The sequence below is a fragment of the Budorcas taxicolor genome, chromosome 2 (genome assembly GCF_023091745.1).
Source record: "Budorcas taxicolor isolate Tak-1 chromosome 2, Takin1.1, whole genome shotgun sequence".
NCBI lineage: Eukaryota > Metazoa > Chordata > Mammalia > Artiodactyla > Bovidae > Budorcas > Budorcas taxicolor.
The window spans coordinates 36,613,018-36,625,698 of record NC_068911.1 but is presented as its reverse complement, the minus strand read 5'-3'; the positions used below and the strand labels follow the sequence as shown (position 1 = coordinate 36,625,698).

The 12,681-nt window shown below is 46.2% G+C and overlaps 1 protein-coding gene across 6 annotated transcripts in view; it reads left to right on the top strand.

The window, feature by feature from the left end:
* The first annotated feature begins 1,373 nt into the window (after positions 1–1,373).
* The window catches only part of RBFOX1 (RNA binding fox-1 homolog 1), a 397,999-nt gene continuing 386,691 nt past the window's right edge, over positions 1,374–12,681 (top strand). For 2 of the 6 annotated variants that reach the window (XM_052636096.1, XM_052636098.1), the window contains exon 1: positions 1,380–1,769. In XM_052636096.1, coding sequence (XP_052492056.1) covers positions 1,683–1,769 — 87 coding nt within the window. In that variant the 5' untranslated portion in view covers positions 1,380–1,682. Of the gene's footprint in view, positions 1,770–12,681 lie in introns of all 6 variants that reach the window. The other 4 variants (XM_052636093.1, XM_052636095.1, XM_052636097.1 and 1 more) reach the window with 4 other exon arrangements.

Below are 12,681 nucleotides of genomic sequence, written 5' to 3'. Positions count from 1 at the left end.
GAAAAAGCCAATAGTTGAATACGTTTTGCTGTGTCTGATGCTCTCCAAGTTTCAACAAAAATCTATATCCAGTGTCAGGTTTCGAGTTCGAGGTGGGAGGTGGCAAGCAGATGTTGGGCTTGAAGGTGATTTTCAGTGATCTCCAGCGCCTTTAGCATGGCCTGAGTAGACTCAGTCTGTGCTCTCAAAATGGGGAAATTCTCCACACTAGCAGGTGCTTTCCTGGGATACATATTAGAAGAGTGACAATCTGAAGGCTGTCTTTGCCTTCCACCCGAAGTCAAAGGCGTATCTAGACCAGGCGTCCGTAGAGAAACAGGAAACACAGGATAAGAATGCCAAATACATGTCTTGTACACGTTGTGAGAGGATGCCAAGCACTTTTCTCGTCGCACAGCCCTATGAGGTAGGGTCTGTTATTATCTCAGTTTTCCAAATGAAGAAACGAAGGTTCAGAGACGCTGAGCAACGTGTTCAGCATCACTCAGCTGCCAAGTTGGGACACCCAAGTCAGTGTAATTCCACTTCCTGCAATCCCATCTGGGTGTATCTGTGACCACGTAACGCATGCTGGACCATCACTTGGATGTTTTCAAACATCAGAAAGATCTGAAATACTGGAGTGTATTTCTCATCTGTGGTTTTGGTGTACATTGAGTATGCCTTTGAACTCTCAGAGCAGGGAGTCATCTGATTAATAGATTGCATATTAAAATATAACAACTGAAAGCTCAAAGGCAAAGAATGTTAAAACTTTATTTTTAAAGCATATGAAATTATATTACAGAACCAAATACTGTAATGGATACGGTGGCCAATTAGGAATTAGGAGCCTGGCACTGCCTCTCCTGTGTGGAGGGCTGTGAGCGTGCAATTCAGCCAGCGTGAACCTCATTTCTCGTGTGGACCAGGAACTAGTAATAGTAGCTACTTGCGAGAGTTTTGAGAATGAAATTCCAAAACATGTGTAAATAATTTAGCTATAGTTCTGTGTGCCATAGCACACGCTGCAGATACTTGGTGGTATGATTATATTTTGGGCACAAGTTGCCCCTTTAAAACTAAAACCAGGGAGAGAGAAAGAGATAGAGAGAGAGACATAGGATAACAAGATAGCATCTTCTTCGTTTCTTTGTGAGCAGAACCAGAGGCTGTCTGCGTTCCTCTACTGAGCTTTTAAGTGGCAGCTGATGATCATATCAATTGACATTTCTCAGCTTTCCTCTCTAACCATCCCACACAGACTCCAATTTTGTTTTTTCCTTTTGCCCAGATTCCTTCGGAAAGAACCCAAATCTGCCAGCCTGACCACCTTGCTCCCCATCTCTGGGTCTCTCTCACTCTCTCTGAGAACTAAATTAATGAAGAGTATTTGGTTAGTCATGTTAGGCAAGCCGTTCCCAAAATAGAACCTTCCATTTTGGTAGCTTCAACCCTGCAGCTGCTGTGTCTCTCCCTCGTCTGCGAAGAAAACTTTCACATTAAGAGTTGCTGATGCTGGATTTTCTTTCTCTCCCCTCTGAGTGTTGATGAGCTCTGCGCTCCTGACAGCGGCGATCTGGCTCTCAGCTCTGTGGTTCGGAAGAAGTTGGGTCTATAGATTTTTTTTTTCTTTCTTTTTCTTCCCCCAACTCTCCATTGATGCGTTGAGCTTCCGAGGGGATCCCACCTGCCCGTAAAGCATGTTGCCTTCTCAAGGAGTCCTCTTGCATCCCTATGGCGTACCTATGATCGTTCCAGCCGCCCCCTACTTCCCAGGACTGATCCAGGTAATTCAAGGCCACTGCCAGCCAGCAACTTAACTCCAGAGCGCGCAGAGTAATAATTGGAATTTTTATGGTTGAGAAAGCAAACACTTTTAATACAGGAAAAAGCCCTCGTGTAGTCTGAGGGAAGACAGTAGGAAATCAAAAAGATGGATCACCCTAATCTGGCTATTGACATCTCTCATGGTTGAATAAATGGTGTAGTTGAGCTATATTTGCTTGTATTGATCGGGCTGCTGTTTAACATTCATGCCTTTGCTTCGGGAGGTTGACCACGGGGCAAAGGATTTGTTCTCCTTCTCGGCTCTCGGAGGGACTCCGTCTCCCACAGCAGATCCCTAGACGGACTAACTGGTCATGAGGTGACTTGGTTAAGAGCTTTCACCCAGGAAACAGGAGCATGAAATACGCATTAATCCTTAGGTTCCGCTTCCCAGGGTTTGTCTGTTTTCATGGAGGGTACCCCCGCCTTCCCAAACCTGAAATTGACCAGTGGCAGGGAGGCAAAAGGATCGCTCTTTTGATGGTTAATTTATGAAGTTCAGAGATGATACTAGGAATCCCTTACCAGTTGTTTACATCTGAATGATGGCAAGAAAGGAGATGATTGAAACACAAGTTGGTTTCACTTTTAAGGCTTTTCGTTCTGTGTTGGGAGAATCATCAAATAAGATATCTGGGGCCTTTTTTTTTTCCTTTTCATTTTAAGTGTGTCTTTTTAAGCAAATGTTGGCTTCTGGGTACATGTCTGAATTTCTCTGTGGAAGACTGACTAATGACAGAGGCTGAGCGTCAGAGGAAACCCGGATGTCTTCTTTTGTGGTTTGTTTGAGAGCAGTCATCTTTTTCTTGTACATTCTGTATCTCCCTTCTACAAGAAAGAAAAGCTACATGTAGTTAGTACGTCCTTTTTACCTTCAGTTCTATGCCCCTCCCTCCACGATCTTTCAAAATTCTGCAACACTAGCTCATTAATTCAAATTTCTGAGGAGGGTTCTGGTCAAACCTCCACTGTCTCCTTTTCTGAATATTGTCGTTACCTCTTGTAAACTGTAAGAATCTTGGCAATTTGAGCCATTAGGGGCGAGTCCAAAACATAGCGAAACATCTTATCATTCCAGGTTTATGGTCCCTGATCATTTGGGAGGCTTCTACATTATGCATGAGAAATAATGGGCTACCTGGAGAGTGGTCCTCAACAACATGGAAACAGTTCCATCCTTCCAGGCGTACGCAAGCCAGTGAGGCACTGGGGTCTGAAGTCAGGCTCGGTGACACACCGGAAAACCTTTTACTTCCGTTGGACATTCGGGGTGAAGGTTAGCGGTTGGAGTTTTGTCAGACCCTGAACCGCCCCATCCGATAAATAATTACAAGCAAATCGTGCCCTTCACTCTATGCTGATTGATGCTGAAATTGCTTTTGAAAGTTCTCATAAGTTCCTGTTATAGATTAAGTGCCGGTGTAGGAAAAATAACAGCACCCACTGAAATGGGTGAATGTAATCAGGCTTAATGGACTCGAGAGCTTGTTGGGAATTAAATAACTATCGATCCGCTGGAATGCTGCTGTCATTACAAAATGCCACTCTGGACGTATTACCCGGCTGATAGATGAGAAGACACACGGGTGAGCTGAGAAATTGGGGAGGCCCGGTTCCCATTCCTTACCCCTGTGCAGAGCCTTTGAGAAATGGATTCAGTTTCTGGGGGGAAGAAACAAGAGATTTTACTTGCAGATTGTTGCTGGGATCATGCTTTGTTTTCCCAAGTGACACCTCCGGTAACTAGTTACCCAGAAGTCAGGGAGTGGTGCGGCAGGGGGTCTGAGCCCAGATGCTGTGACAGCCTTCATCTTCTTCCTCTCCCAGCCACCGTGGACCACATGGAAACGCCCTGGGTGGGGAGAGACTGGCCTTCTTTCCAGTTTTCTGAGACAGCCTGTGTTATTTATCCAGCGGCATCAAGCAACTCAGACACTCCACTGCAGTAACATTTGCAAGTGAAGGAAAGGCAACTGAAAGAGAGAAAAAACTAAGACACACACCCACACACTCGCCTCTCAGCTGATGCTTCAGGTGATACTAGGTGCCCTGTATTCCCACAGACTCGATCAGCTTGTTGACCAATTCGTTGATCATGTGGGTTTCCTCCCAGACTCTTCAAGATGCAGATGTGTGTGTGGGTGATTTGTCGCTCAGTCATGTCCAACTCTGCGACCCCATGGACTGCAGCTCACCACGCTCCTCTGTCCATGGGGACTCTCCAGGCAAGAATACTGGAGTGGGTTGCCGTGCCCTCCTCCAGGGGATCTTCCCGACCCAGGCTTTCCCAAACTCACAGACTTAGAGAACGAACTTATGGTTGCCAGCGGGAAGGGAGAGTTAGGAAGTTTGAGATGAACATGTACACACTGCTGTATTTAAAATGGATAACCGATAAGGACCTACTGTATAGCACAGGGAACTCTGCTCAATGTTATGTGGCAGCCCGGATGAGAAGGGGCTTCGGGGGGGAATGGATACATATGTATGCATGGCTGAGTCCCTTTGCTGTCCACCTGAAACTGTCACAGCATTGTTAATCTGCTCTACCCCAGTACAAAATAGAAGTTTAAAAAAAGATGCCAGGGCTTTCCTAGAGGAAGTTAAGGTGCCGCCCACGTCCTCATAATGTGATCAGTGAGACAGTTCCATGATCCCAAATAGAGTGTGTTCCTTCCGCAGTAGTAAGTTCCCTGGGACTGGAGGTATGAAACAGCTGTAGAGGCCACTTGGCAGGGTTGTCTTATCAGAATTTAGGATTCCTCTCACAGTCTTTCCAACGTGAAGAACCAGTGATTCTGTGGCCTAAGAATTTCCTTTTCATAACCCTATCAAGTGCCACTTTTTGTTTTCCTATTGCTCTGTTTTTGTCTGCTCAGTCCAAGAAAACAAACAATAATTGATCGGACATCATAAGAGGCTTTTAAGAGAGCATTGCCTTATCCTGCAAAGGCAGTGAGCAAAGATGTTTCCTAATAATTCCAAGGACGTGACTCAATAGTATCTTTTGTCCCAGGAGTAGACTCAATAGCGACTGCTGACCTCATGGGCCATCCCCGAAGAAAGCTAGATGCTTTACCATATTGAATATCCTGAACCCATCTTTTGATGTCTGAACTTATTGAATAGATAGCAAGGTGAATAATTTTTCCTTCCAGCCATGTAAAGTATTTCAGAGTGACCGTGGAGGATTGGGCTAAACCAGTTTGGACAGTTTTCATGCATAGTAAGAAGCAGAAGAGGAGAAATACTATCCAGTATCAAATATTAACAGTGTATAAACACTGTTCCATTCTCCTTGGCATAGAGCGGACTGCTGGTATCTCTGGTTAAGAAGAACGAACATGTCTTCCCATTGAACTCCTTTATTCATGTCTCAATTTCCAACAAGACCTTGAATGATCAATGAGTTATCTGACCTGAGAACAGCAGATTTGACAAGTAAATTGTCTGTCAGTCTTGAGTGGAAGAAGCTACCAGGAGAACTTACCCAAGCCATGGACCAATGGCCGGCCACACAGCGTCAGACGATATCATCTAAACCACAGCTTTGTAACTGATCAGTCTGGGTGGTGTTTGGGTCTAATGAGCCCTCGGCTCTGGGTTCAAGTTCAGACTTGAGCCCCTCACTCTAGATATTTATCTGCCAGATATAGCCCTTGCCCATCACTGCTGGATTATTCTCCACACCAAGACAGTTCCACTCTCATCTCCTCCGGATAGTGCAGGTCAGGTCTGGAGACTGTTTTCCTAGACAGAGGATGGTGTAGACATGGCCACATTCGCCTCACCACGCATTTTTTCACTTTAGTCATTCAGTTGCTACCCACATATTCCATATCAGGCACTTTCCATGTACCTGGAAAACAGAAGCAGCCAGTACAGCTACTGACTGTTAGGTTCACACCCTAGTGGAAGAGAACCTTAGATAAATATAAAATCCATATGACAGTAAAAGCACCAGGAAGGCATGATAGGTGATAAATATTTCATACTTGCTATGTACCAGGCAGGGCTTCCCAGGTGGCATTAGTGATTGGTAAAGAACCCACCTGCCAGTGCAGGAGACATAAGAGACTCGGGTTTGATCTCTGGATCAGGAAGATCCCCTGGAGGAGGGCCTGGCAACCCACTCCAGTATTCTTGCCTGGAGAATCCCATGGGCAGAGGAGCTTGGCTGGCTATGGTCAATGGGATCACAAAGAGTCGGACTTGACTGAAGCGACTGGTATGCATGCATGTACCAGGCATGGTGCTAAATACTTACATATTTTATGTCAATTTATCCTAACAATGCAGTTGTCCCCCTCCGCCCCCCCACCCGCCCTTATCTGTGGAGGATGTTGACTTTAAAAAATCTTAAGCAACCTAAAAGTTGAGAGGTATGTTTTATTCAATACTAAGTTTTAGGACTTCAAGCCTGGGCCTCTCCAGTAAGCCTGAGCAAACTGCTCCGAGGAGGCGAGGGGATGAGCCTGGTTATATAGAAGTTTTGTAACAAAGAGCAGGGAGTCTGACCATCAGAGAGATTATTCTTATTGAAAGAAAAGCAGATATCCCAAGTTAAGGAATTTAGCACTTTTCTATTAGAGGAAGATGCAAGAGTCCAGGCTCACTGAGATCATTCCTTTAGTATGCGTCTCAGCCATCAGGGCATGGTCCTGCGTTTTCACATCCTGAGCTTCCTCAGGGCTCACCGTGGGGAGTGGCTACAGTCTGCTGGCTGCTAGATTGCAGGCGTTCTTCTCCTTCCCCCAGGGTCACCAGCCACTGATGACTGTGACGTCCTTGTTTACTAGCCGGGCAGGAAATGCTCCATTTCCCAGGGATATGGCCTAGACCCCCAGTGGATGCTTTAGATAGTACTGGACCCAAGATAGATTGTGTTTTTCCCTGTACACACATACCTCTGTGTGTGTGTGTGTGTGTGTGTGTGTGTGTGTGTGTGTGTGTGTGTGTGTGTGAGTTACTCAGTCACGTCTGACTCTCTGCAGCCCTGTGGACTGTAGCCTACCAGGCTCCTCTGCCCATGGAATTTTCCAGGCAAAAATACTGGGGTGGGTACATACATGTGGTCAAGTTTAATTTGTAAATTAGACACAGTCAGAGATTACTAATAATTAACAATAAAATAGAACTATTATAACAGTTTACGGCAATAAAAAGTTGTGAATGTGCCCCTGGATATCTTATTATACAAAGCACACACTTTTTTTTTTTCCTTCCTAGAAGTGTCACAGAGAAGATTCATTCTTGACATAGATCTTAGCAATTTTAGCATATGGTTTTGTTGCCTTCCTTATTAGGTTGAGAATGTTTTCCTTTTCATTTCAAGGAAGCACTTGACGGCTTCTCTTTGTCCATCAGAACTGCCAGCATCACTAATTCTTGTCCTTTGGGGCTGGTATTCAGGAAAATCAGGATCCTTTGCACCCGAGCATCGCAGTAACTCTGTAGTCAATCTGATAACTGAGATAGTTACTAAGCAACTAACTGTGTGAGATCTTCTGAACACACGGATTGTCCACATCCTGGACAGGACAGAATGGGACTGGACCACCCAGAACAACATACAGTTTAAAATGTATGGATTATTTACTTCTGGGATTTTCCATTTAATATTTTAAAGCTGTGGTTGACCTCAGGTAAACCTAGGAGAGCAAACTTGTGGATAATGGTGGTTACCGTAAACAGAAAGTTGGGTTCTATTTGTCCTACCATTATCTGTAATTGTAAATCTCCCAAAGCTCTGAAAATCAGCTTTTTTGTGGGATGGGGGGAATGTTGGCACTAAAATGCCTTTCGGAAGAAAACTTGACCTGAAATGATGTGTTGCTATTTATACACTGTCTTTATCCCACTCAGTGTGAATATTCATATATTTTGCCACGGGAACTTTTCTGTGTTTGATTTTAGAGTGTTGTCCCAGGCCCTGCTGAGAAGGTTACATAATCTGTTTCTGATGGATTCCCTTTCTGGTAAAGAAAAATCTCCTCAAATCTGAATTTCGAGATAGAGGTGACCCCAAGGGTCTTGGATGAGAAATCACAGTCATGTATTACAATGCCTTTTCTGCATATGGAGGACCTGAACCTGACATTTAGAGAAAGGTCACTTGCCCAAGGTCACAAGGATTGTCACAAGGATTCTGCCAGAGCTGAGATGTGGACCACATCTGGTAGACTGGAACTTTTGTTCTTTGTCACAGATCCACTGTCGAGGTGCATATGGAGATATAGGAGAGGGAGACAGTGGATGCCTCTTGAGGTAGGAAAGAGGGTGGTTCAGAGGGGAATGAGGGCTTCCCAGGTGGTGCTGAAGGTAAAGAACCCGCCTACCAGTGCAGGAAATGCAAGAGGTGCAGGTTCAATCCCTGGGTCAGGAAGCTCCCCTACAAGAGGGCCTGGCAACCCACTCCAGTATTCTTGCCTGGAGAATCCCACGTATAGAGGAGTCTGGCGGGGCTGCAGTCCATCAGGCTGCAAAGAGTCAAACACAGTTGAATCAACGTAGCGTGCATGCACTCAGAGGGGAAAGGTGGCATTCAAGTCTGGCTGTAGAACATCATCAGACATTCTCTGGGCAAGCAGAGGAGAAAGCCCTTCCTATCAGAGCAGAGAACGTGGGTGAGATCACAATGCTTGGGTTGACATATCAAGACAGAGCTTCAGTATTTTCCTCAACCCATTGGCACTGTGTGTCTTGCCATTATGTAAATATAGGTCTCAAAAGACAGGGCTCCAGAGGAGCTGGGAGGAATCTCAGAAATGGAGCTTCTGAGCCCCAAATCTCTCTGTGCCCACAGAGGAATGGGCTCTCTAATGCCCTTCTCTGAATCCGGCAGGTAAATGTCGAATTCCCTGGATTTTGAGTCCCAATCGCTATTTGCTATCCTTTCTCTCTGAAGCAGTAAGCTCTCTGAAGGCTGTGTTCTCCACCCTGTACCCCACAGAATTAGATGGCAGCAGAGAAATAAGGAACGCCTTCCCTGACGTGGATAGCAGTGGTAGAGGCAAACCCCTCAACTCTGGATTTTGAAGCAGAAATCAGCATCATTGAATTGGGTGATATCTAATGAGAGATCTGTATACACCTGTGTTGTGAGGTCACAGGAAGGAGGAACACACCCCCTCCCCTAGGACCCTCTCGTCTAACACTCGGAAATGAACATCCCAGGAGACACACTTGCTGACAAACCCAGAGACTTTTGGGGGAAGGGGTGCCCAAGTGGAGAGCTGCAGGGGAAGGAAACGCAGGAGAACTGCTCTGCCATGCAGCTCGCGTTCTCGGGTTTTACGGCGATGGGTTGGTCTCTGGATTTCCTGGTCAGTCATTGTGACTCAGGGTCCTTCCTGCTGGTTCATGCGTCACTTAGCCAAGATGGATTCCAGCGAGGAGGATTCTGGGAGGTTGGTAGAACTTATGGAGTTTCCTCTCTCCTTTTGACCTTTGCCGAATTCTTCCAGTTGGTAGTAGCGTGTTAGTTCCAAGTTCCTTACCAGGACTTCCTGTTGTAAGGTAACTCATGCAAGTGGTTACTCTCAGGCCTAGTCAGAGTGGGTGATTTTGGTCAGTGGGTCCCCTCACAGTGACACCAAGAATGATCAAACTTCTGGTTTTAGCACTGGACCAAAAGTAACTGGCCCCTGCAGAAAGGTAGAGAAATGTATGAGGAACGTGCAAGGCACTGGTGTAAACCCGAAGGGAATGAACTTGTTTCGCTCAGCGGCTGGTGGAGCCATTTTCAGATCTTGATATTGCTGCCCTGCAATGTTCTTTACATGTTTGAAATATCTGCTGATTGGGAAAGAAAGCAGAAGGCACGCCTGCATAATGTGAGTGTTGGTGGCGTCATTTACTTCGTGGCTGCTCCATCGTAGTCACCGAGTGACTTTTCTGTACTGCCAAAGAGGCCGTGTCAACAGCAGACTAAATTAAAGAGTCAGGGAGGTGGCAAAGAGAATTTGGAGTCAAACAGGTCCATGTTGATATATTGGCCCTGGCATTTACTAAGCATGTGGCCTTGAGCTTGTCAATTAACCTCTCCAAAGCTGTTTTCTCAGCTACAAAATGGAAACAGGAACACCTGTCTTGAAGAGTGGTTGTTAGTTTACATGGGATTCATCTCTTTGTTCAACAGTTATTTATTGAGCACCTATTGTATGCCAGGCTATGAGAAGTGGAGTGAGACCTGGTTGTAGGTGATGAGGCAGAATAGGAAACACACAAGATTCTTTTCAACCTAAAATTTATATCCTAATAGATGGGAAAGGTGGCATTTATACGTATGTGCTTAGTCACTCAGTCATGTCCAACTCTTGCAACCCCATGGACTGTAGCCCACCAGGCTTCTCTGTCCATAGAATTTTCCAGGCAAGAATACTTGAGTATCTTGCCATTTTCTTCTCCGGGGGATCTTCCTGCTCCAGGCATTAAACCTGTGTCTCCTGCAATGGCAGGCAGAGACTTTACCCCTAGCGCCACCTGTGAAGCCCATTTATATGTATATATAATATTTATTCTCAATTGGTAAAGAGCCTGGTGGACTACAGTCCATGGGGTTGCAAGAGTTGGACACAACTTAGTGACTAAACCACCACTGTAATGCTTATCCTGTGTTATTCTGAAAGAGAATATTATTTAGTCAGAACTCTTTTATCTTTAAGTGTCAAGATCTAATTCATAATTGTTTAGAGGGGAAACAGAAAACCTCCACCTTCAGGCACAGTTGAATTCAGAGGCTGCAATGACTCAAGTCAAGTCACCCCATGACTCCACAGTAGTTATTCAAACTTGATCTTCATTCACAAATGTACCACATCCAAATGGTGGCAAAGATGGTGAAGTAAATTCTGGCCTCTGTACACTAACCCTGAATTAACTCTCTGACAGAGTTGGTAGTTCAGCTGGTAAAGAATCTGCCTGTAATGCAGGAGACCCTGGTTCTATTCCTGGGTCAGGAAGATCCGCTGGAGAAGGGATAGGCTACTTACTCACTCTAGTATTCTTGGGCTTCCCTTGCGGCTCAGCTGGTAAAGAACCCGCCTGCAATGCAGGAGACCTGGGTTCGATCCCTGGGTGGGAAGATCCCCTAGAGAAGGGAAAGGCTACCCACTCCAGTATTCTGGCCTGGAGAATTCCATGAACTGTATAGTCCGTGGGATTACAAAGAGTTGGAAATGACTGAGCGACTTTTGCAGAGTTTTGGGTGAAGTAGAAAAGAATAGCTTCATTGTTTGCCAGGCAAAGAGGGCCACAGTGGGCTAATGACCTCAAGGCAGTGTGTCCAGACCTGGAGGTGTGTGTGTGGAGTAGGGGGACAGGGACCCCTGTGTGGAGTCTTCTAGTCCACGGATGGGGTTGCTGATGAGGATCAGAGTGCCTGAAGAGGCTGCATTCCTTCAATCCAGAGATCTTCTGGCCTAACAGTGACCTTCTCTCTGGAATGGAGAGTGCTTTATCAGACATTAACATCTTTCCATTTGGTGGGAGTTTCAGTATCTGCAAAACAGCTCAAAGATATTGTTATGTGTATCCCTTGAGGGGGAACTCGGACCTGCCCCCAAGGCTGCACTATTGCTTCTTGACTGTTCCTCCCTGGTCTCGGCATCCTCTCTCTTCCCTGATTAGCGACTGTTTGAACCTGCCCTTTGTAACTCAGGGAAAGGGGCTTTTGTGCCCACCAGTCCCATAGGGTCCAGCTGGATTTCAGTGATCCCCAGAAACTCCAGGCTGACGCCCCAACCCTTCCTGGACTCTTCCCCAACTGCAAAAATTCCCGAGTCAAGCTGGAGGCTGGGGTTAGATCCAGCCAAGCAGGGAGTGAAGGAGCAGTCAGAGCTCGCTTATCCAGTTTAGGCATTCTTGTTGTTGAGTTGCGAAAGTGAAAGTGAAGTCGCTCAGTCGTGTCCTACTCTTTGCGACCCCATGGACTGTAGCCTACCAGGCTCCTCCATCCTTGAGATTTTCCAGGCAAGAGTGCTGGAGTGGGTTGCCGTTTCCTTCTCCAGGGGATCTTCCCAAGCCAGGGATCGAACCCAGGTCTAAGTCGTGTCCGACTCTGCCATACCACGGACTGTAGCCTGCCAGGTCCCAGTGAAACTGTTTACCTCAGATTGGGACTTGAACCCATGGGACTGGGATTTGAACCCAGCCAAAACCCAGTTTGGAAATTGAACCCACGTGACTGAGACTTGAAGCCAGCCAAAACCCACATTTCCTGGTTTCAGGGCCTAATAAAGCTCAGGTTCTTGATGTTTCATCCCAGAAAGAATTCAGTGAGAGACAAAGTTATAGATATGAAATGGATTTATTCAGATTCAGAGAGAAACACACGCCACAGGCAGAGTGTGGGCCTTCGCAGAGGGTGAGTGTGGCTGTGAAATGTGGTGTGGTTAGTTTTTATAGGCTGGGTAATTTCATATGCGAATGAGTGGGAGGATTACTCCAACTGTTTTGGGGAAGGGATGGAGATTTCCAGGATTTGGGCTACCCCCCACTCCTTGGTCTTTTAACAGTGCCTTGGAACTGTCACGGCGCCTCTGGATGGGCCATTTCACCTGTGATTGAGGATCAAGGTCTAGTCTCGTCTGCCATCTTGGTTCTAATTGGTTTATGTTGTATCCTTGGGCCATCTCATTCTTTCAGAGGTTGTGCCCAGCTCCTTTCCCTCCTGCTACACCTCTGAACCTGGGATTGCAAGAATCCAGGTTCTGAACCCAGGCAGGAATACTGGAGTGGGTTACCATTTCCTTCTCCAGGGGATCCTCTAGACCCAAGGATCGAATCCGCAAGTGGGCAGCCTTTACCTTCTCTAGGGGATCTTCCCAACCCAGGGATCTAACCCGGGTCTCCCATGTTGCAGGCAGATCC